Here is a 23,654-nt window from a genome sequence, read left to right as displayed (position 1 = left end):
AGCTGCTGACGATCTTGGTTATCCTGGTTTCCAGTGGCTTTTCTTTTTGTTGCTTTCTCAGTTCTATCAGTGCTTTCTTTTTGTTGTATGTCTTCAAAACGCTGAAACAATAGGAAACAGATCAATGAATTAAATGCTTTGTTTTTTAGATACCATTAACCGGATACGAATAAGAGAAAATAGCAAAGGACTTTGGGACAAAGTGGTAATTTTGGAACTGCCTTGGGGCAATAGACGGAAAACACGTTCACATTATTAAACCAGCGAATTCCGGATCAAGGTACTATTTACAAGGGCACCCACAGCATCGTTTTGATGGCGATTGTAGATGCTAATTATAATTTTATAATGGTTGATGTTGGCACTAACGGACGGGTATCGGATGGAGGAGTTCTTTACAATACCGATTTTTGGGAAATGTTCCAAAACAATCGGTTGAATATTCCTGATGCCTCAAAACTGCCAAATACTGACGAAAAATTTCCTTACGTTTTTATAGGGGATGATGCCTTTGCGCTGAGTGAACATTTATTGAAGCCATTGAGCTAAGAGGATTTATCAGTGACAAACCGGATTTTTAATTACCGATTGTCACGGGCTCGCCGAGTAGTTGAAAACGCATTTGGCATACTTGTTACTCGATTTGGTGTATTTCAAAAAGCTATAAATTTATCACCTGAAAACGCCACCGTTGTTGTTTTAGCCTGCTGTTATCTACACATATTTTTAATGAAAACAGCAAATACAAATAATTATTATAATAACATATTAAATGTAGAAAACAAGGAAACAGGGGACGTCGTTATTGGCACAGACAGATCCGAACATACATTGAATGGGCTTCGTTTAGGATCATATCAAAATGCATCAAAAAACGCTAAGCAAGTTAGGGAACGCTTTAGGAACTACTTAAATAAAGAGGGGCAAGTGGATTGGTAAAGGAAAATATTGAATTTAACTTAATCGAAATAGGTATTTTGGTTTGTTTAAAAAATGTAAAATGTAACTTTCCTGTTCCAATAAAACACTATTTACTTACCTCATTTTGTTTTATTGAGCTTCTTCCTGTCTCCGAAAGTTCATAAAATATCCACGAACTAGGTTTATACACACTTTCAGCACTACTACCAGTGTGCTTAGAGTCTTTTATTTTCTTCAATTCCTTCTTGTAATTACTACGTAGTGTATTAATTTGCTTTTTCACATATTCAATAGTGGCTTGTGCCTTTAAACCTACATAAATTTGAAGCAAAGCTTCGTATCCGCGTCTTTTTTTGTCTCGATCGGAATACTCTCTCAATGTGATATTCCACAACTCTGGCATTGATTTATAAGCTGCAATAAACCTCTATAATATTGATTTTCTTGTTTCTTCTTCTTCAGAAGATATACTGGTAAAGGTGACCCTACTGGAGACTGCATCGATTCCATGATGCCTTCACTTGAAATACCGAATTACTTTACTTTACTGCGCTCGGACGATCAATATTTTCATCAGTATTTTGGCTCCGCCTAAATACTTTCAGGACCCCGAAAGTATTATCAGTATACTGAAAGTCCATCAGTATTTGCCCTCACACGATCAGTACTATTGTCAGTATTTTGAAATACTGTCAGTAATACTGATCGTGTGAGGGCCACTTTAGAGACCGGCTATCTGCGGTTGACATTAGTATCAGTGACAGCTGTCATGTCAATTCATGTGATTTATAGCCATATTTTAGCGAGTAAGCGGTTTTAAGCGGCTTTAAGCGTCTTTAAGACATCTCATTCGAGCGATCAAGTCATGACGCACCGTATAAGGCGCTTTAAGCGTTTGTTAGCGGTCTCCCGAGACCGCTAATAAACTCGATATGTCAAAGTCAAAGGGAAGCTATACAAACAATAATAAACAATAAATATTTATATCAATTTTTTGATATTTTTTTAGAGTAGAAGCATTATATTTCTTAGTATTAGTTTTATTTATTTTATATTAATGTCTCATATACATTAACAGTTAATAAGACATCCAAACCAAATAAAAATGCAGAAAATAATAAATAATCAAAATAGCGAATAGATTTGCAAAAAATACAGTGGAGAACGTAAAGGTGATGTTGCGGGTATTTTTTTTAAGTTGATTTTTGATTAGTTTGGGTTTATTTCTGTGTGAAACAAAATATGAGTGAGATTATGTTTAAGACAGTAACTTTTTTGTTTATTGTATTTCTTCTTGATCTGATCGTTAAAATGTATGAGATCGGATTTAGTTAGTTTAGTATTTAGACTAAAAACGTTTTGAAAACTTAGACAAATGGGTGTTTTCATTGTTTAGGTCAGTCTCCAAAGCGAATGCAATACCGATGAAAGGTATAGCTAATATTTACTAATATTTAGACTCTGACAGCTGTTAGACATGACGTCATTCGAGCGCAACCATATGATGACGAAACGCTTAAGACATTGTAAGGCAACCGAGTAAGACGCTTACTCGCTAAAATATGGCTCAAGCGTTTATTTATTTTTATTGCTGTTGCTGTTTTGTTAGGCTAAACGATAATCGACGTTTGGCGTTTTTTTGTGTGTAATATGATTAAAAGTGTTCTGTGAATTTGTGGACTAATCTTATATTGTTAAATATTTTTATTTAGCATTGCGTTTCAAGAGGCAGTAATTGCTTTCTTATATTTGCCCTCTTATTAACTCCCAAAATTCCCAAACGATTTCGATAAAACTTTTTTTTATAAAAGATAATAAATATCTAAATTGATTTTAGATGGTTGCAAACCTCTACAAACGAAAGTTTTTTGGTAAAAATTTATTGAATTTTTAGATGTACAAAAAAAAATTTAAAGCTATAACTTCCAAAACTTCCAAAGGATTCGAATGAAACTTTTTTATACAACTAATAATAAATATCTAAATCGATTTGACATAATTGCAAATCTCTACAAACGAAAGTTTTTTGGTAAAAAATTATTGAAGTGTTAGATGAAGAAAAATATAAACGACTATAACTCCCAAAACTCCCAAGGGATTCAAATGAAATTTTTTTAAGCAACTAATAATAAATATCTAAATCGATTTGACATAATTGCAAATCTCTACAAACGAAAGTTTTTTGGTAAAAAATTATTGAAGTGTTAGATGAAGAAAAATATAAACGACTATAACTCCCAAAACTCCCAAGGGATTCAAATGAAATTTTTTTAAGCAACTAATAATAAATATCTAAATCGATATGACATAGTTGCAAATCTCTACAAACGAAAGTTTTTTGGTAAAAAATTATTGAAGTGTTAGATGTAGAAAAATATAAACGACTATAACTCCCAAAACTCCCAAAGGATTCAAATGAAATTTTTTTAAGCAACTAATAATAAATATCTAAATCGATTTGACATGATTGCAAATCTCTACAAACGAAAGTTTTTTGGTAAAAAATTATTTAATTGTTAGATGTATTAAAAAAACTTTTTATATTTTTCTACGTCTAACACTTCAATAATTTTTTACCAAAAAACTTTCGTTTGTAGAGATTTGCAACCATGTCAAATCGATTTAGATATTTATTATTAGTTGCTTAAAAAAGTTTCATTCAAATCCTTTGGGAGTTTTGAGAGTTATAGTCGTTTATATTTTTCTAAATCTAACATTTCAATAATTTTTTACCAAAAAACTTTTGTTTGTAGAGGTTTGCAACCAGGTCAAATCGATTTAGATATTCATTATTAAATGTATAAAAAAGTTTCATTCGAATTCTTTGGGAGTTTTGGAAGTTATAGCTTTAAATTTTTTTTTGTACATCTAAAAATTCAATAAATTTTTACCAAAAAACTTTCGTTTGTAGAGGTTTGCAACCATCTAAAATCAATTTAGATATTTATTATCTTTTATAAAAAAAAGTTTTATCCAAATCCTTTGGGAATTTTGGGAGTTAGAGCCTTTCTCATTTTTTTACAATTTGACTTTTTAATTAATTTTCACAACAAAACCTTAGTTTGTAGAGACTTGAGACCATCGTCAGTTGATTTAGCTATTCATTGTTAATATCTGGACAAAAAATTATTAAAATCCCCTGGGAATTTCAGGAGATACGGGCATTATATTGATTAAATAACAGGGAGCGCGGACTATAAATTGGTCGCTGGCAACCGGCATATGCTGCGTTCTCGATTTTGGTTGCTGGATATCGATCGGACGCTAGCTTCACACACATAAAATTGGAAAAATAAAATTAAATAATCTTAATAAGGATAATATATTCTGTATGGATGATCTCGCTGTAATAAGTATTAAGATTCCGAGCATTAGAACGCATTAAGGGAGAAGATCCAAATTCGCATTAATTTTCAGTTCTGCCAACTAAAATTTGAAAACTGAGACAGGGAAAAAATTGTTTCTCTTTGGCTTTGTTGTACGATAAGGCACTCGCCATTTTTTCGCAAAGTTTAAAAAATTTTATACTTTTATTTCATATATTTTTACTCAATCTCCTCAACTTAAGTAATTTATCAATAAATAATTTAAGCAATAAAAAACATCAACGTTAAAACCTCATCGTTGTGTAAATACATGCCAAAGCGTTTTCGCTTTAATTCGCATTAGCCACTAATTCGCACTATGTGACGTGTAAGCTTAGTAAGTAAAGATTTAGACGTAGTAAAGAAATACATACCGTTTTCTATTAAAAGGCAAGGTGTACTTACTCTCAACTGCCGTTACGTCTTATTTTTATCAGGAGCAGCATTACGGCGAAACCCAACTATTCTATGCCAAGCAATGTTATATTGAACCGGATACCAACGTGAAGTTAGAATTCAGATAAGCTCGAAAATCCTGGAGAGAATCCACATTTTTGACTTCAATAAGCTTCCTTAGAAAAAAATTATCAATGGCTTCTTTAAAGTATTTCATGAATATTATGGCCGCAAAGCAATCACTAACAGCGAAATGTTCTTAATGGAGCTGTCAAACAATTGTTAGAGACCGGCCATCTACGGTTGACATTAGCATCGGTGACAGCTGTCATGTCAATTCATCAGTCAAGTGATTTATCAAGCGTTTCTCTTTTTTATTGCTGTTGCTGTTTTGTTAGGTTAAACGATAATCGACGTTTGACTGTTTTTAGTGTTTTTTGGTGTGTAATATGATAAAAAGTGTTCTGTGAATTTGTGGACTAATCCTTTATTGTTAAATATTTTTGTTTAGCATTGCATTTCAAGAGGCAGTAACTGCTTTCTTATATTTGGCCTCCTTATTAATTTGGTTACATGAACAATGCTTAAATACATCAAGAAGTATGTGCTGGGTTGTAATGACACTGAAAGTAGGAGACATAGATTTTCAGCATCTATACATGACCTCTTTGATGTTTGGTTATTAAAAATTGGAAAAATAAAATTATTTTTATAATCTAATTTAAAATAATAATTAAATTAAATAATAAATAATTAATGCGTCGGTCTTCCATAAAGCCTAAAAAAATTAGGTTAAAATTTTCTAACCTCTTAAAAAAATGTTGGGACCTGATAGCGCATATCTGGAAAATATTTTGAAGTATACGGGGTGCTTCAAAAAAGTAGGGCGATATAAGCAGCATTTTTTTTTTTATGGAATGCTATTTTTTTAATTTTATTTTTAAGACCGCCTTAGACTACCTAGTATACGCGCTAAATATGGCTGCTTTGTCATGCGCAGTTTGACTGCAATAATTTTTTTTATAAAAAAAATCTAATAATCATTACATCCTTTAATTTCATCTTGATACTAGAAATATTAATTCAATGTCAATATTGGACTTAATTGGGATTCTAGAAGAATGGAGAATTACTTTGACTTAAATTGTTTCCTTCTGTCATAAATACAGGGTGTTCGTAGTTAGCAATCATATTTTACGAATTTCAAAGCTCCATTTCTCGCTTGTATATTTTTTATTCATTTAATGAAGATTTAATACATGAACATTTTTTATTATGTAAACATATTAGCTATCTTTAGTCGTTTTTCAAATATTCACGATAATTATCCGTAGATAATAAAATGTTTAAATAAGAACCAGGAAATCTGCATTCTTAACAAAATAGGTATTTTAATACCTTTTTTGTTGCCAAGCAAAATATTTCACATGTTTCTCTAAATAAATTTTTGACATTTTGGTGAGAATATAATTTTTGTATGTGTATTATCAGTTTAAGTATTCAGTTATTTGAATTATCGTAACTTTGTTTGTAAAAGAAATTTGGAGTTTTGTTTCAGAAATCTAATCTGAACGAAAATTGCATACTTATAAAATGCATTTTAGCAAAGACGAACTTGTTGACATAATATTTGTGTTGGGGGAATCTGAAAAGAATTGCCTTTTAGCCTCTCGAATGTATAAGGGCGCGCTATCCTGATAGAAGATGTCCAGAAGAAAAATCTTTTAGAAGGTTACTAGCAAGATTTGTGGAGACAAGGAGTGTTTGTTACCCCAAGCAAGATAGAATGAGGCCTGTTACTAATCAGGAGCAAGAGTTAGATGGGTTATTAACGGTAACCGAAGATCCTCACCTAAGTCAGACAAATATCAGAGCAGCAGTTGGAATAAGTGAAAGATCAGTGCAACGAATTTTAAAAAGAAATCATTTTCATCCATACCACATCCATGAACATCAAGCACTTTTTGATAGGGATATACAAAACCCACTTGAATTTTGTACTTGGAGGAGACATAAATTACAAAACGACCCCACGTTTAATAATAATGTCCTATTTACGGATGAGGCAACATTTCATAAAAACGGATCAGTAAATAGACATAAATTTCATTATTATTCATCCGAAAACCCCCATTTTAGCGGCAGATCGACTACCAGCATAGGTGGTCATTAAATGTGTGGGGTGGAATTATTGGAAGCACCATTATCGGTCCATATTTTTTTAATGGTCATTTCAATGGAGAAATGTACCGTCAATTTTTACAAAATGAACTGCCTAGATTACTTGCAAATGTTCCATTAATTACTAGAAACCGAATGTGGTTTCAACAGGACGGAGCTCCTCCACATTTTTCTCGAAATGTCACTGAATATTTAAATGTAACCTTTGAAGAAAAATGGATTGGACGGAATAGACCTATTAATTGGCCAGCCAGATCACCTGACCTAACAAAATTAGATTTTTTTTTATGGGGTTTTGTAAAAGAAATTGTTTATAGTAGAAATCCACCTACAACGGTAGTAGATATGGAGCAGAGAATACGAGATGCGTTTGCTCAAGTAACTCCACAAATGCTACATGAAGTAGAAAGAAGTTTTCAGGAACGTATTAATTTATGTTTTGAACAAAACGGAGGACATATTGAACACTTAATGTAGTAATAATAAAATGATAAATATTTTTAATATACTTGTTTAATTATTATCGTGAATATTTTAAAAACGACTAAAGATAGCTAATATGTTTACATAATAAAAAGTGTTTATGTATTGAAAAATATACAGGGTGTTCCATTTAAAAAAAGCGAGAAATGGAGCTTTGAAATTCGTAAATTCGATAATTCCATTCTTCTAGAATCCCAATTAAGTGCAATATTGACATTGGATTAACATTTCTAGTATCAAGATGAAATTAAATGATGTAATGATTTTTAGATTTTTTTTATAAAAAAAATTATTGCAGTCAAACTGCGCATGACAAAGCAGCCATATTTAGCACGTATACTAGGTAGCCTAAGGCGGTCTTAAAAATAAAATAAAAAGAATGGTATTCCATTTTAAAAAAATGCTGATTATATCGCCCTATTTTTTTGAAACACCCTGTATACTTCAAAATATTTTCCAGACATGCGCTATCAGGTCCCAAAATTTTTTTAAGAGGTTAGAAATTTTTAACCCTATTTTTTTAGGCTTTATGGAAGACCGACGCACTGTTGCAGGACCCTGTATATTGATTATAGTGTCTTCTGTCAGGATATTTTTGGACATATATACGGGCTGCAATGCGTGCATTTTGCATTAACTCAAAATGCACTGCTAGCGTATCGAAAGCTATGTCGTTTGGAATTACGTTTGGCATTTTTAAAAACTTAAATGATTTCAAAAACTGTCTTCGGCGTTACATTGGACATCGATCATAAACGGTTTATGGCCCCGAAAATATTTATCAAATTCATTTGTTTCCAAAGCTTACTATTGACTATGTGACGTAATAATGCCAGCGCGGCGACAGATTTCATGGTTCAAAAACATTTTAATTTATCATTTCGAAGTAAAATAAGATATCAAGTTGCGGTTTGCGCCAGTTTCTAGGTTTTTTTATGCCCTTTTAGCCTAAGTGAAAAAAATTACATCGTTGTATTTAATAATTTCCCGAAAATCGCTGAAAAAAGACAAATTAAAACAAAACGACTTCTAGCCCTCAACAAAACAACTAAAACGGCTAAGTAATTATATCACATGAAAGCCTAATAAATATCCTTTAAAACAAAAGTAAGCTCGTTAAAATTCGTTAGGCCAATCCAAGGTTATCAAGAATTTTAGATATAAATATTCAACCCTTCCTCCACCTATTATTTGACAGATTAGAAAAAAAAGTTTGAAATAAAAAATGTTTAGAATTTATCATACTTTAAAATAGCATAATTCTTCTCTAGGATTTACTTTCAATATTTTCAATGAAACCAATTTTTTCTATTTCAATGTTGTATTACGCCCCCTTGCGGTCATCGTACGAACTTGTAAATAATTTCCAACGATTTCTCTTCGCCGCTTTTATAAAAAATATTTTTTTCCCTATGCTGTGGGATGACTAGTTACTGAGATATGGCCGGCGACCTCTCTTAGTTGAACACCCGGTACATGTAAGATAATGATCAGAAATATGAATATCTTTCACCTCAACACTAATTCTAAGGTCACTATTAAAACAAATTAATTCAATTAAGCTCTCGCTATTTTGAGTCAATCTAGTTGGTTCAGAGATATACTGAGTAAGATTAAATGTTTCCAAGATGTTATTTAAGGCCACAGTATTAGTAGAGTATTCATTTATGGGGGTGGATAATCTTAATATTACGTTAATTCAACTATGCTGTCCTTTTATTATACCATTTATTTTACATATTGTTAACGAGTGTATTAATAAAAACTACTTTCCCAAATGCTGGAAAGAAGCCTTTGTGTTGCCATTGCCGAAAGTGCATAATCCAACAGATTTTAGTCAATTTAGGTCTATCAGTATTTTACCAACGTTTTCAAAAATTCTCGAACGCATTCTAGACTCTCAAATTCGTAGCTTTCTTATTAATAATGATATTTTACCACCTAAGCAATCTGGATTTAGAACAAATTATAGTTGTACTTCGGCTATGGCGGACGTTATTGATGACGTAATTCGGGCTAGGGATGAGGGTAAGATTTCTGCTCTGGTGTTGTTGGATTATACTAAAGCTTTTGATTTCGTTAGCCACTCAATTTTAAAGTCTTTGTTTCATTATATTGGCTTTTCTGATGCTGCTATTAATTTAATTGCCTCTTATTTAAATAATAGGATTCAACGTGTTAAAATAGATAACGACATATCTGATCCTTTGGAAGTTGAAAGTGGTGTGCCTCAGGGTAGTATTTTAGGACCCTTGTTTTTTATCATTTACACGTCTAGATTTTATCTTCAATTAAAGCATTGTGCCCATCATTTTTACGCAGACGACACGCAGTTATATTATTCATTTTTACCAGGAGATTTTAAAATGGCTGAGTTTAAAATTAATCAAGATTTACAAGCTATTTGTGATGTTTCTTCAAAGTATAAACATTAAATTGGGGGACGAAAGAATTCCAGTTGTTGACAAATGTAAGAGTTTGGGCCTTATAGTGGATAATAATATTCGTTTTAAACATCACGTGTCTAATATTCTTAAAAAGGCATATCTTGCTTTGAAATTAATTTATTTGCATAGACACTATTTAAGTAAAGATATTAAGAAGCTTTTATGTGATTCATTGGTCCTTTCACAATGTAATTACTGTGATGTAGTGTATGGCTGGTGTCTTGATTATGAGGATAGGGGTAGACTGCAAAAGCTCCAAAACTCTTGCATTCGACTAATATTTGGCATTCGTAGGAGAAACCGCATTTCCCATAAACTTCACGAACTTGGATGGCTTAATATGCATAATCGAAGAATTGCTCATTCTTTAACATTTTTTTATAAAATTTTAATATATCGTAGTCCGCCCTATCTCTATCAAAAAATAACTTTTAGAAATGATGTACACCATTTAAATTTAAGAAGAAATACTATTCTCATTCCGAGACATAAAACACAGTTATTTAAACGATCATTTTCTTACAATTTTGCTTATCAAATAAATTCTTTAAATTTGGATCCGGACCAATTATTAATTTCTTGTAATACTTTTCGTAGAAGGATGATTGTGAATCTAATGAATCAGCAGGGTATATAATTTAAGTTCTTTTTTTTTAACTTTTTGAATGGTTGTTTTCTTAAGTAATTTATTACAATTTTTGGTATTGGGATCATTTTATTTATTTATTTATTGTCTGCAATAATTTTTCTATTTTTTGTTATTTAACAAAAAATTTAATCTGTTTTTTGGGTATTTGCAGTGTGTATTGTTTTGCTTGATGTTAAACTGTCAAATTTAGAATTTAGAACTCTTATGTAGTATTATGTAGGTTTATTAGGTATATGATTAAAGAAAAAGCTGTATTTAATCAGTTATTAGTTAAGCGTTACTGTTAATGAGCGTTACTGAAATTACCATTTTTTTTTTAATGAAGTGTGGGGCCACACTGTTAAAGACCAGAATCTGCCATGGCAGAATTCTGAATTTGTAGGCCTTTTATTTGCGTAAATTTATTGCTAGATTTTGTAAACTTGTATTTTTTTTTGTTTCTTCTATGCAAATAAAAAATATTTATTATTATTATTATTATTATTATTATTTAAAAAATTAATATTAAAATCACCCAGGCACAATAGTTTATTATAAGTTGTGTAAAAGTGCAACAAAACGTCTTCAAAGCAGGATAAAAATTCATTACAATTAGTATTAGGAGGCCTATAAATTACACCCAAGATAAGAGGAGAGCTGTCATCAATAAGCAGGCTGATCTATAGGTGTTCAATATATCCTAAACTCTCGCTTTTACAGACCGAAAATTTAAGGCCATTTTTAATATAAATAGCTACTCCGCCTCCCCGTGTGGGAGCAAACCAGGAAACCTAGACGAACTCAAAGAACGTATTAGGCAAGAAATCCGACAAATATCTCCAGAAGTGTTAGAAAATGTCAGAAACGAATTTTATTATCGTCTTGGGCTTTGCCAACAAGTAAATGGTGCTCATTTTGAGCATCTTATACATTAAACGCAACTTTTAATAATTTTATTATTTTTTTTTTCGTATTTCTCCTTTAGATAATCACAAAAGTAAATAGGGCAATTTAATCAGGAAAAAGGGCTCTTTTCAATAATAGTTTAAAAAAAGTGGCTTTCCATTAAAAAAAAATAAGTTTGGGTTAATTTTGACCCCCCCCTGTAGGTGAAAAAATACAAAAACTATCTTGAAATGTGAAAAAAAAATAAACAAAAATCGACGGATCTCAGGAATTTTGCGAGATAAAATTTGATTAGTTTTAACTGAATTTATTCCAGTTAAAGTCACCACACTGTATGTAAACATGCATTGTACAAGAAATACCGGTGTTTGATCCAGGCCAGATAAAAGATCCATATGACCCACACAAAAAAAATAGAGAAAATTAAGCCTAGTTGAATTGTTTCTATCAAATTTCATATATATTTTTTTATTATCAAATTTCATATATATGTTGGTGCAAGTAACCATGTAAAAATTTTTATTACAATTAGTTTTAAAAAGTATGCTATACTAATTTGTTTTAACGGTTTTTAATTTTTTCCTGCAATAAAATTAAGTATCTCCATTAGTTTAAATATAGTATTAATTAATATGTTACTTGCTATAAAAAAATTACTTTATTTTGCTATATAAATATTCTTTATGCTTTAATCGAAATATTTCCTTGAATATGTATGTAAATAAAGCAATGCATTTAATTATTTTAAATCCTTTTATTTTCTTTTAAGCTATACCAAAAAATTCATATTTTAAACTGTACAGGGTGTTTAGTAAGTAAGTGCGACAAACTTCAGGGGGTGATTCGGCATGGAAAAATAATGACAGTTTTGCTATATAAACGTATGTCCGCAAATGATTCGTTTTCCGAGATACGGGGTGTCAAAGTTTTTCTTAAAAATTGACGATTTATTTATTGCTCTGAAACCGGTCGAGATATGCAAATGAAATTTGGAGAAAATTTGGAGGGTTTGAAGAGGTAGCTATCGCGCATTTTTGACATGCAATTAAGAATTTTATGTTCACCATTGGCGCGCATACGGGTAAAGATCTCAATTTTTTTAAAGGAAAAAATGGTACGCTACTGAGATATTTTAAATTAAAAATAATTTTTCAATTATTTATGTGGCGCCGTTTATATAAAAAAAAAACATCTTGACGCGTATTTTTCATTTCTTTAATACAGTATCAAGAACTATCTAATATAATAACATTAAACCACAACAATAATAGAAAATGATAATACTAAAATTTTAAATAGGCGCAAAGCTACAAGTGTTCAAAATGACCTCCCTCAGTGATTCTCGTATTCGCGCAAATATTTCTAAAGTATTTCTTATTATCTCACAGCCGGCTATAATTCGATTCCTCAGGTCATTAACATTTTCGGGATTTGGGAATACTGTATCTAAGTGATTACGTACATTGATACTAAAATGGGCTGGTGCACCATCATGCATGAACCATAAGTGTTGCCTTAGCTGTAGAGGAATTTCTTCAAAAAGAACAGGTAACTCTTCCTGTAGGAAATAAAGGTAAGATTATCCCGTTAGGCGTTGTGGGAAGAAATATGATTCGATTAAATGATCGTCAATTAATCCAAGCCATACATTTACTGAAAACTACGTTCTGAATACACCTCAGCATACAATCTTCGAGCTTGCCGACTATTTCCATTACTTCGACCATGGATTAAATGCATATCTGACAGTTCCGCATTTGTAAAATTTTCCATTTTTTTCGATAAAAGAAAAATTAATTATTAATAATAACTAAAAGCTTAATAGTGGAATAAGGATAAGGAACGCTAATTTGGTATTTCGCAGATGAATGTTGACATTTTGTATATAATATTAGATAAATGTTGACATTAGCCTACTAGATAATGTAGAAATGAAATATAATGTAATCTATTAAAGAAATGAAAAATACGCATCAAAATTTTTTTTGCATAAAAACGGCGACACATACGAAAAAAAGATAAGAAAAGTTTTTGGTCACAAATTGAACGAGGAATTCAAATTTTTTTTTAATTTGAAATATCTCAGTGGCGTACCATTTTTTTCTTTAAAAGAAAGAGATCAATACCCGTATGGGCGCCAATGGTGAACATAAAATTCTTAATTGCATACCAAAAAATGCGCGATAACTACCTCTTAAAACCCTTCAAATTCCATTTGCATATCTCGACCGGTTTCAGAGCAATAAATGAATCGTCAATTTTTAAGAAAAACTTTATCACCCCATATCTGGCAAAACGAAATATTTGCGGACATACGTTTATATAGCAAACTGTCATTATTTTTCCATGCAGAATCCCCTGAAGTGTGTCGCACTTATTTACTAACACCCTGTATATTAGGCCTTTTTAAAATCACCGATTTATTCTATCGATGGAGATTTATTAGGTGAAATTTTAGATCTTTATAGCCTTAAGTTTGGTTAATGAAGCTAGGAAAATTCCTTGTCTTTTGAAATATAAACGAAGAGTTTTATAAATAAATAAATAGGGCCTTTTATTAGATTACATAAAATACATTTATAATAACCAATACTTATACATAATAGTGGTATAGCGAAGTCTAGCAAATAAATGCTATTCTACTCAACGGTACATACATCTATAATAAACTAAAAAAAATCAAAAGAATAAAAATCAATACGCCGAAGTATCGCTTAAGAAAAACACCAGATCACACATTTACTGAACAGTTTCATTTTTCTAGTAATAATCTTTTAAGTTAAACTTACATTTATTGAAATTCATCACGAAGTATGTTATGTTATGTTATGTTAGTATGATAAAGTTTTTTGCATTGTTAGAAAAGGATCTAGTATAAAAAGTTCAAAACTGAGGCATTTAAAACTTCGTCATATTTCTTATACAGGGTGTTCCAGCGAAAACGAAACAGAGCTATTTTCGGTATGAAAAAAAAAATTTTTTTCAAAAATCTCGGACACGTCGATTTTATTTTTGAGGGGGACAACTTTTCCTTACCAAGGCACCCTCATACCAGCAACCCCCTTCGAGGGAGTGGAATCACCCCTAAAATCCTAAATGGAAAGAGGGGTCGTATGATACCTTATTTGAAAGGTCTTTTAATTCTGAATATAACTGCCAAATTTGAAGTGGCTAAAATTATTTATCTGGATAAAACAGCTTGTCAAAATTGCGGAAACAGCGAAAATGAAAAAGGTATTATGGACTCTTTTTTGGATAATATTTTTAAAAGAACAAGGAAATCCTATTTTTGAAGGGGTCACTTATTAATTAAGAGGCCACCTAATACCTGGAATCCTTTACGAGGGGTTGAAAGCACCCCTTAAATCTTAAACAGAAAGAGGGATCGTGTTATACCTTATGTTGAAAGCGTTTTCACTTTAAATTTAAATGGTGACTTCTGAGTGACTGATGGATTTCTTCTGGATATGAAAGCCAAATAAAATTCTGGAAAAAATGCTTTAAATAAACCTTTATGCCTGAAACCCTTTCTTACAATTTTTTTTATTGGATCATTAAAACATGATTAAAAATTTATTAGTATTGTTAATATTATTGTTATTACACCTTATCAGCATATCATAAATAAAAACAAAATACCAAATAAAATGCAAACACAAGTATCTGAAGAATTTATTTAGCTTGCTAAATATCATTGGTACTTTTTTCATAAAGCAGCATTTATTTAAATAGTTTTAAATTATTACCCAGTCTTTTACGTGTTGAAACACTGTTAGCAATGGTTTATTCTACTGTAGAGAGGGTTGAGATGATAGAGTTTTTCTGATGACCTTCATCCAGAAAAACGAGTCAACAGAAAATACGTTCTAGAAATAGTTGCTAAATTTAGGGAATCTGGCAGTGTCTTAAATAAAAAGCGTGAGGTTCAAAATGCTGTTGTTGTCAATGAAGCAATGAAAATAACTGTCCTAGCTTTCATGCCGAGCCAGGAATAAGAAAATTGGCGACGAGTACAAGAGTAAGCAAAAGTAGTGTTCATAGGATACTTAAGCATAATAAATTCCATGCTTACAAAATTCATCTGGTGCAAGAACTGAATAAGGACGATTTTGACAGACGAGTGCAATTTTGTGAATCGCTTAGTGATATGATAACTGTTAATCCGCGTCTTATTTACAACATTTGCTTTTCAGATGAATGTACTTTTTTTCTTAATGGCAACGTAAATCGTCATAATGCTACATGCCGCTACTGGTCAAATGCAAATCCGGGCCAGTTTCGTGAAGTTCATACCCAGTTCCCTGAGAAGTTAAATGTTTGGGCGGGAATCTTGGGCGGCTCCATTGTTGGTCCATTTTTTCTGCCCGGAAATTTGAATGGAGAAATGTACCGAGATCTCTTGGAAAATGCCGTATATCCAAGAATAGTAGAAATAATGGAAGGCGGAAATCATTCTGATGATGATCAAGTCGTTTTCCAACAAGACGGAGCGCCTCCACATTATGCTGCTGGTGTGAGGCAATATCTTGATGAGATATTTCCTGATCGTTGGATTGGAAGGAGAGGACCTTTTATGGAATGGCCAGCTAGGTCACCCGATTTAACCCCATTAGATTTTTTTTATGGGGGCATTTAAAAACAAAAGTTTACGCTACCCAACCAGACACCCTAGAAGACTTACGCCAGAGAATTATAAATGAGTGTCAGATGATAACACCTGAAGCTCTACAAAACGTCAGGCATCGTTTTAAGCAAAACCTGTATTCCTGCATGGAAGTAGGCGGCGCACAATTTGAATATTTAATAAATTTACGTAATTTAAATAAACTTGTTTTATTTAAAAGACACAAAAGGAAAAGGGTAGGTATTTCTTATCTCTCCACTTTTACTGGCAGTAAAGATTGTATTTCTTGCTATTTTTATATCCACAAGATATCCATTAGTCACTCAGAAGTCACCATTTAAATTCAGAGTAAAAAGGCCTTCAAAATAAGGAATGACACGACCCCTTTTTCTATTTAAGATTTAAGGGGTGCTTTCAACCCCTCGTAAAGGGTTCCAGGTATTAGGGTGGCCTCTTAATTAATAAGTGACACCTTTGAAATTAGGACTTCCTTATTCTTTTAAAAATATTATCCAAAACAGAGTTCAAAATACCTTTTTCATTTTCGCTGTTTCTACAATTTTGACAAGCTGTCATATCCGGATAAAAAATTTTAGCCACTTCAAATTTCACAGTTATATTCAGAATTAAAAGACCTTTAAAATAAGGTATCACACGACCCCTCTTTCTATTTAAGATTTTAGCGGTGATCCCACCCCCTCGAAGAGGGTTACTGGTATGAGGGTGCCTTGGTAAGAAAAAGTTGTCCCCCTCGAAAATAAAATCGACGTGTTCGAGATTTTTGTAAAAAAAATTTTTTTTCATACCAAAAATACCTCTGTTTCGTTTTCGCTGGGACACCCTGTATAAATAGAATATGCAGAACGTCGGGTTATGAAAATATTGCATAAAATAATAAAATTATGATAATGATTAGTTAATAGTTTCTGGGTAAAATAACATAATTAATATTTCCAAATATTTTCCATTTTGAATCATTTTAAATCAATCATTTTGTAAAAAAAATTGGATCGCGTTTCTTTAGATCAAAAATTAGAGGATCGCAAGCATTTTGCATTAGTTGTATCATGTTTTTGTCACGAATATCAAGACAGGAAAAATAAATAAAATTGCGATAATTAAAGATCGATTTTTCTAAATTTATAATAATAATAATAATAATAATAATAAATGTCTTTATTCTTGTAAAAATATATGTTTGACAAAAAAAGGCGTTTAAAAAGTTTAGTTTTACATAGCTACTCTACTTAACCATTAACTAAGTGTAACATAGAGAAACATGATAAAAAAAGCGAAAGATTAAAATTAAATTAAATCTAACATGCAACAACACTTATAAAATAAAATATTATTAAGCAGGTAAATAATATTTTTAGCTAAACGTGACCGATATTCGTAAGTCTATCTAAAACAACCAATTAAAAGAAATACAACACACATAGCAGGTAGTAACTATTCACTAGAAAGGATTTAATCGATTTCTTGAACTTCAATAGCCTCATACTCTTAAAGTTATCATTTAGTGAGTTATAGGTAGACGGAGCGATGTATGAGAAACTATTCTTAAAAAATGCGTGACGAAAACGAGGTATACTAAATCTATGACTGTATCTTAAGGCAACGTTGTAGGCATTATAGCGATATTCAAGTTTATCATAGAGATATTGGGGTGATGTGGAAAGAATTAGTCGGTATATAAAAATTGAATAGGCATAAATATGCAATTTATCAACTTTAAGCCATTCTAGCTTAACCAATTTTTCAGAATAATGTTCGTACTTTCTTATTCCGCAAACAAATCCACAACAAGTATTTTTAATTTTCTGCAATCTATTTTTAGTAAGTAAATCTAAAGAGGCATAATATACTAAATAGCAGTAATCAATGATGGGAAAGACAAGACTTTCGCAGAGCTTTTTTCTTAACTTATGATTAATTATGTGAATATTACTATATAGTGGTCTTAAAATGGCATAGCATCTTTTAGTAACAAAAGAGACATGTTCGCGGAAATTTAGGTTATTATCAACCATAAGCCCAAGATTTCTAGCACTGCTCACATATGGAAGCTTTTCAGAATTTATGTTTAGATTAGTAATGCTCTCTATCATTTCTCGGTGCTTTAGATAACAAAGCATCATGCATAATGCATGCATGCATAATCAGCAAAACAATACATACTGCAATATATAATCCAACCAAAAATGTCTGAAGTGTATACCGAAAATAATAGCGGTCTAAGTATGGATCCCTGTGGCACTCCAGAAGTAATGCGCACCAAATCCGACACCATATCCCCAATCACGACTCTCTGATACCGGTCACTCAAATAATTTATAAAAAACTTAATGCAAGTCGGATCAAGGCCATAGTATTCGAGCTTGGCACAAAGCAAATCATGATCCAGAGTGTCGAAAGCCTTCGAAAAATCCAAAAGAATTAAGACTGTAGCTTTGTTTACATCGCGAGACCTATAAATATCGTCTATTACATTTAATAATACAAACGTTGTACTATGTCCTTTTCGAAAGCCAGACTGCAGAGGATTTAGAATATTTTTGGAGGCATATTCATAAAGCTGAATGTATACTACCCTTTCTAGTATTTTGGAAATTGTAGGAAGTATACTAATGAGTCGTAAATCCGAATATGCTTCGGAATTATTGATCTTAGGTAAAGGAGTTATATGCGAGATTTTCCACAATTATAATATTGAAGTGTTGAACAAGTTTTATGAATACTGTTTTGAAAAGCAACAAAATAGTTTTGTTCTTCTCGGCGAAACATAGTAACACATAGGTTTTTAAGCTTCTTGTAATGATTCCAGTCACGTATATTTTTTGTGGATTTAAATGTTTGTAAAGCTTTATTTTTGTCAATGATGAGCATTCTTAGAATAGGTGTTAGCCACTTTCAGCTCTTAGTAATTTTTCATGTCTGTCTTTTTATTGCATGCTCCAATAAAAAGAATTATATAAAATTAAATAACTTATTAAATAATGAAGCTGTTTAAAATAATAATTTTAATATGTATGATATTTTATCTTATAATGGAATGCCAGTTTAAAGTGTAAAAGTCAGTAAGAACATCTTGATAATTAAACCTTTTCAAACAACCATATGTTAAAGTTTTCGGAAAAATTTTAAAATATGTTAACTTATGGAAATTAGATGTGCATTTATTCTACCGCAATCTTTAAGAATGAACGATTTGGAAATAAATACAGAATATCATTAGATATTTGTATTAAGCTGTATGTATACAAGCATATAAGATTAAAAATGACATTCGTTTGATGCATATTTTTAACTTCAAAAAAGTGCTCAAGAAAATCACACACCTGAAAATCAAAAACAATTTTACTATAAGGAATATTATTCTTAACGTAAGCTTCCTCTAACTAACTCTTCCTCCTCTACCATACTTTCTATCCTTACGAATCAAAACCCTCTATTTTAAAAACTTCCAAATTTGTGTTTAGCCCGATTCAGCTCCCAACATGTCTATATCGAAGTTGTTTTGTTGGATGCAACAGTTACATTGGTGAAATAAATAGGTCAAAACTTGATCATAGATACAAAATACTGAGCAATTACGTAGTTACCGGCCCAACTACTGGCGACGCTAAATATTGTTCCAAGCATAACATTTAGGAAACTTCTTAATTAGTGGTTGCTGTGTGATTATGGGTATAACAGGAGAAAAAAGGAAACCAATTGCAGTTGACATTTGCTTATAGCATGTCATGTTTATAGCGTTTTGACATAGTTTATGGGCGTATTCAGGTAGGGGCAGGGGTGGCAGCTGCTCCCCCCTAGAAGATAAAATAAACGTCAATTTTCCTGGCAAGTGGGAATTAAAAACGTGTTTCCTACTCTGGGCGAAATGAAGTGTTAAAAACAACATATCTTTTCAATCAGATATTTTGATTTAATATTTTTTTACCTGAAATTAAATATTCTACAACATTCGATATAGTATACTGTAAGCAACTCAATATAATTTAAATCTCCCGCGAAACCGTCGCATCTCGTAGTTTCCACTCCTGACGAGACAATCAGAGCCATCTAGGATTAAAGCCGAGTATAATTGGGGGAAAATATATAATTGATCTGGTTCAGGTACTTTGTTTATTTTCTTTTGTATGAAGTTTGTAATGAATTTGAATAATAAAAGACATTTATTATTATTATATTATTATTATATTATTATTATTAAAACAACGTCTAGCGCTACTAGATAGCGGACGACAGTACTTTTTCTAGTAAAGAGAATAAGAGAAATCTGAACTAGCATCAATTCATCAATAGCGACATTTTCTATTGAATAGCAATACTACGAAGAACGTTTTAGCTGAAAAGGAAAGGCAGTGATAGCAAGTATGAGACAAGGACGGAATAAGAGTCGAGAGTCGAGTATTTTCTACGTATTTCGGGAGCAGGAATATTTGAATATATAAGCGGGATCGTGAGGCAGAGCAAGGCAATTCAGTTCGACGAGACGACGAATACAATTCAGTTCCGAGTTTAATACGAGCGAATATTTCATGCGCCATAGTCTCTTAGGCCGGGTATACACGATCCGGTATGAACGGTCCGGCGAAAACGGTCCGGCGCCGGATCGTCACGACAACACATAGGTTTTAATAGAAGACGATACATGGATGCGTCAATGCCGGATCGACGGATCAGCGCCGGATAACCGGATCATCCTGGGCAACACACGTACTTCAATGTATGATGTTCCACCTTCCGGTTGAAACGCGCGGTGTCAAGCATTTTGACTTACATTCCTCAGACATTTCAGTTGCATTCGCAGATACTTACGAGTACGGTACTCGCTTAAATATATAACAAAAATTCAAGTGTTTTTCCTTTTGAAAATCTACTCCGCGCAACATGTTCGATACCGACAAATTTATAATTTCTATACAAGATCAACCTGTGCTTTGGGACAAAGCGACGAGAGGTATAGTAATAAAGACTCCAGAGAGAAGGCTTGGGTTTCTTGTGGTGCGGTGATGTATGAAAATTGGGAGGTCATGACAGCGGAGGAACGAAACAAGAAAGGTAAGATAATATTAATAACTAAGATTCACTAGATTTTATTTTATTTTATTTATTGAGTGTAACATGAATAAATTTTATTATTTTTAATGTGATATACCTATAAGCGTATACATACGGATTAATACATATATTTGTCTTGAAAACTGACTGCCCCGGGACCCATAAAATAATTTGCAAAATAATCTCTAATATCTAAACCTTGGCCCCTTATTGATTCGCCAAAATTATCAATGTCACTTAATGAATAAGTATCCATATCTTCGAAATTAATTCCATCTCTTTTACGTACATAATTGTGTAAGATACAGCAAGCCTTAACAATATCGTCAATGAATTCGGGTTGTACTAATATGGCGGAATGAAAAACGCGCCATTTATTTGATAAAACACCGAAAGCACATTCTACCGTACGTCTGCATCGTGAGAGGCGATAATTAAACACTCTTTTACATGGAGTAAGATTACGAGATGGATACGGGCGCAGCAAATTTGATGATATTTTAAAGGCTTCATCTCCAACCATTACAAATGGCTGAGGATTGTCGTCTGTATTCGGTAAACAACGAGGTGGTGGCAAATTCAAGGCTCCTGAGTATAATTTTTTCCCCAACGGACTATCTCGGAATACTGTAGAATCTCCTTCCTTTCCATAGGCTCCAACATTTATAGCAATAAAACTTAAATTTGCATCGACCACAGCCATCAATACGATCGAAAAATATTTTTTGTAGTTGAAATAATTAGAACCACTATTATGTGGATTTATACAACGTATATGTTTGCCATCTATAGCTCCAACACAATTTGGGAAATCAGTTTTCATATAAAATTTATCGGCAATATCTAGCCACATTTCTGTAGTGGGTTTTGGCATTTCTCTATCTTTTAAGCAGGTCCAAATAGCTCGGCACACTTCACGTATTATTTTTCCAATTGTACACCGGGCAATATTAAATTCAAATTGTAAGGCCGCAAAGGAGTTACCAGTTGACAAATACCTGGAAAAAAATTATTCCAATTATTTTTTATATCTATAACATAATAGATAAATTAAGATAATAATAAGAAATCTAATATAAAAAATCGATAATTAAATATTTTTTTTTTCAGTGAATGACATGAAAAATAAATGGCGCCATGTGAGAGATAATTTCCTAAAATCTCTGAACCGCGGGAAAAGTGGAGATCCAGCGATGAAAATGCGGAAATACATCTACGCTGATTCATTGCAGTTCTTATTGACTACCGTTGATAAGAGAAAAACATCAGGCAATATAGATACCCAGGACGTAGAGGACAATGAAAATTCACAGCAGGACGAAGAAACTCCTGATGACATTGCTGGCTCATCAAGAGATCCAACACTTATTCAGTCACCACCAGAAGCCAGTTTACGTCCGGGTACGAAGAAAATGACAGCATTCCAGATACAATTACTTAAATCAATAGAAAAATCTGAAAAACCTCCAGAAAAGGACGATGCTGACAAATTTTTCATGATGTCATTGCTGCCGGATTACAAGCAATTGAATGATCAAGCAAAGCTTGAATTCAAATTAATGACATTAAATTTTTTCAAAATTATCATCAACGACGTCATTCTCTTGCAACGCAGCAACCTCATTATCAATTCCAACCATGCCATCCTCACACATCCTCAACGAACGTCTATAGTTCATATGGGCCACCATCAACTGGCATATATATGCCTCCACCATCTCATTTTCCAGCCCAATCACCACCCATGAACTATGGATCAGCCAGCTACAGTCCATCGCCATCAATAACTCCTGGACCGTCTCCATCGCCACGTCATGATCCATCCCCATCACCAACCTTCGGAGCATTTCCGCTGCCTTCTGGTAGGCCACCATCACGGTCACCTCACTGTGGACCCTATCCGCCTGACCAATCCTCTTTATTGGTCAGTCATCAACAAACCTCTATACCTGGACCCTCTACCATGCAGACAAGACAACCACAGAGCTATGAAAATATGACACAATTGGAAGAATTGAATAATCCTGCTGATAATTGTTAACATCAAATCATGGTTATAATGTATTGTAGATGCCACATGTATCTGTCACTGTATATAAAATATAATTTTGTATAATTACCTCAATGTAATTGTTAATCGCTCCTCTGCTGATATGGCTGTCCTCATCGTTGTATTTCTTCTTGAAATATCTTGTTTTAACACAGATAACAATTCGTCAAATGATTTTTTCGACATTCGGTAATAATTGAAAAACTTGTCATTGTACTGCCGAATATTTGTATAAAATTTTTCGAATTTTTTTTTTTCTACACGACTTTCAAAATATGGATGCCTCCAATATTTACGTTGTCTTGGCTCTCGCAAAAGACCTTCTGCTTCAAGGCCACAAATAATCCTCAGCAACGAAGACATCGTCTCTCTATGAAAATCTCGAAGCAACTAAATTTTGGAAATTTTCTTACTGCATATCCGTTTTCAACGCAGTGTGTATCACGTAAATCCCATGAAGTAGAAACGGATGCGTTTCTATCGCATCCGTTGAAACCGGACCGTGTATACCCGCACTTATTGTTTAGTTGCGGCGACACGAGATTTAATTTACGTTTACTGCACAACAATTGGAGACTGCAAA

General features: G+C 32.4%; 2 protein-coding genes across 2 annotated transcripts in view; both read right to left on the bottom strand.

The window, feature by feature from the left end:
• Nucleotides 1-23,654, bottom strand: part of LOC126748860 (monocarboxylate transporter 13) — a 152,618-nt gene that overhangs the window by 88,730 nt on the left and 40,234 nt on the right. The gene's annotated exons all lie outside the window — the stretch shown is intronic.
• On the bottom strand, nucleotides 21,051-23,578 carry LOC126748861 (uncharacterized). The gene is made up of 2 exons (XM_050458372.1): nucleotides 23,142-23,578; nucleotides 21,051-22,019 (listed from the first exon to the last, which is right to left on the bottom strand). Exons 1-2 carry the CDS (start codon nucleotides 23,432-23,434, stop codon nucleotides 21,140-21,142), a joined length of 1,173 nt encoding a protein of 390 aa, XP_050314329.1. The 5' UTR covers nucleotides 23,435-23,578; the 3' UTR covers nucleotides 21,051-21,139.

The sequence above is a fragment of the Anthonomus grandis genome, chromosome 22, assembly GCF_022605725.1.
Source record: "Anthonomus grandis grandis chromosome 22, icAntGran1.3, whole genome shotgun sequence".
NCBI lineage: Eukaryota > Metazoa > Arthropoda > Insecta > Coleoptera > Curculionidae > Anthonomus > Anthonomus grandis.
Note: the sequence above shows the minus strand (reverse complement) of the source record. Positions and strands in the feature narration are given on the sequence as shown.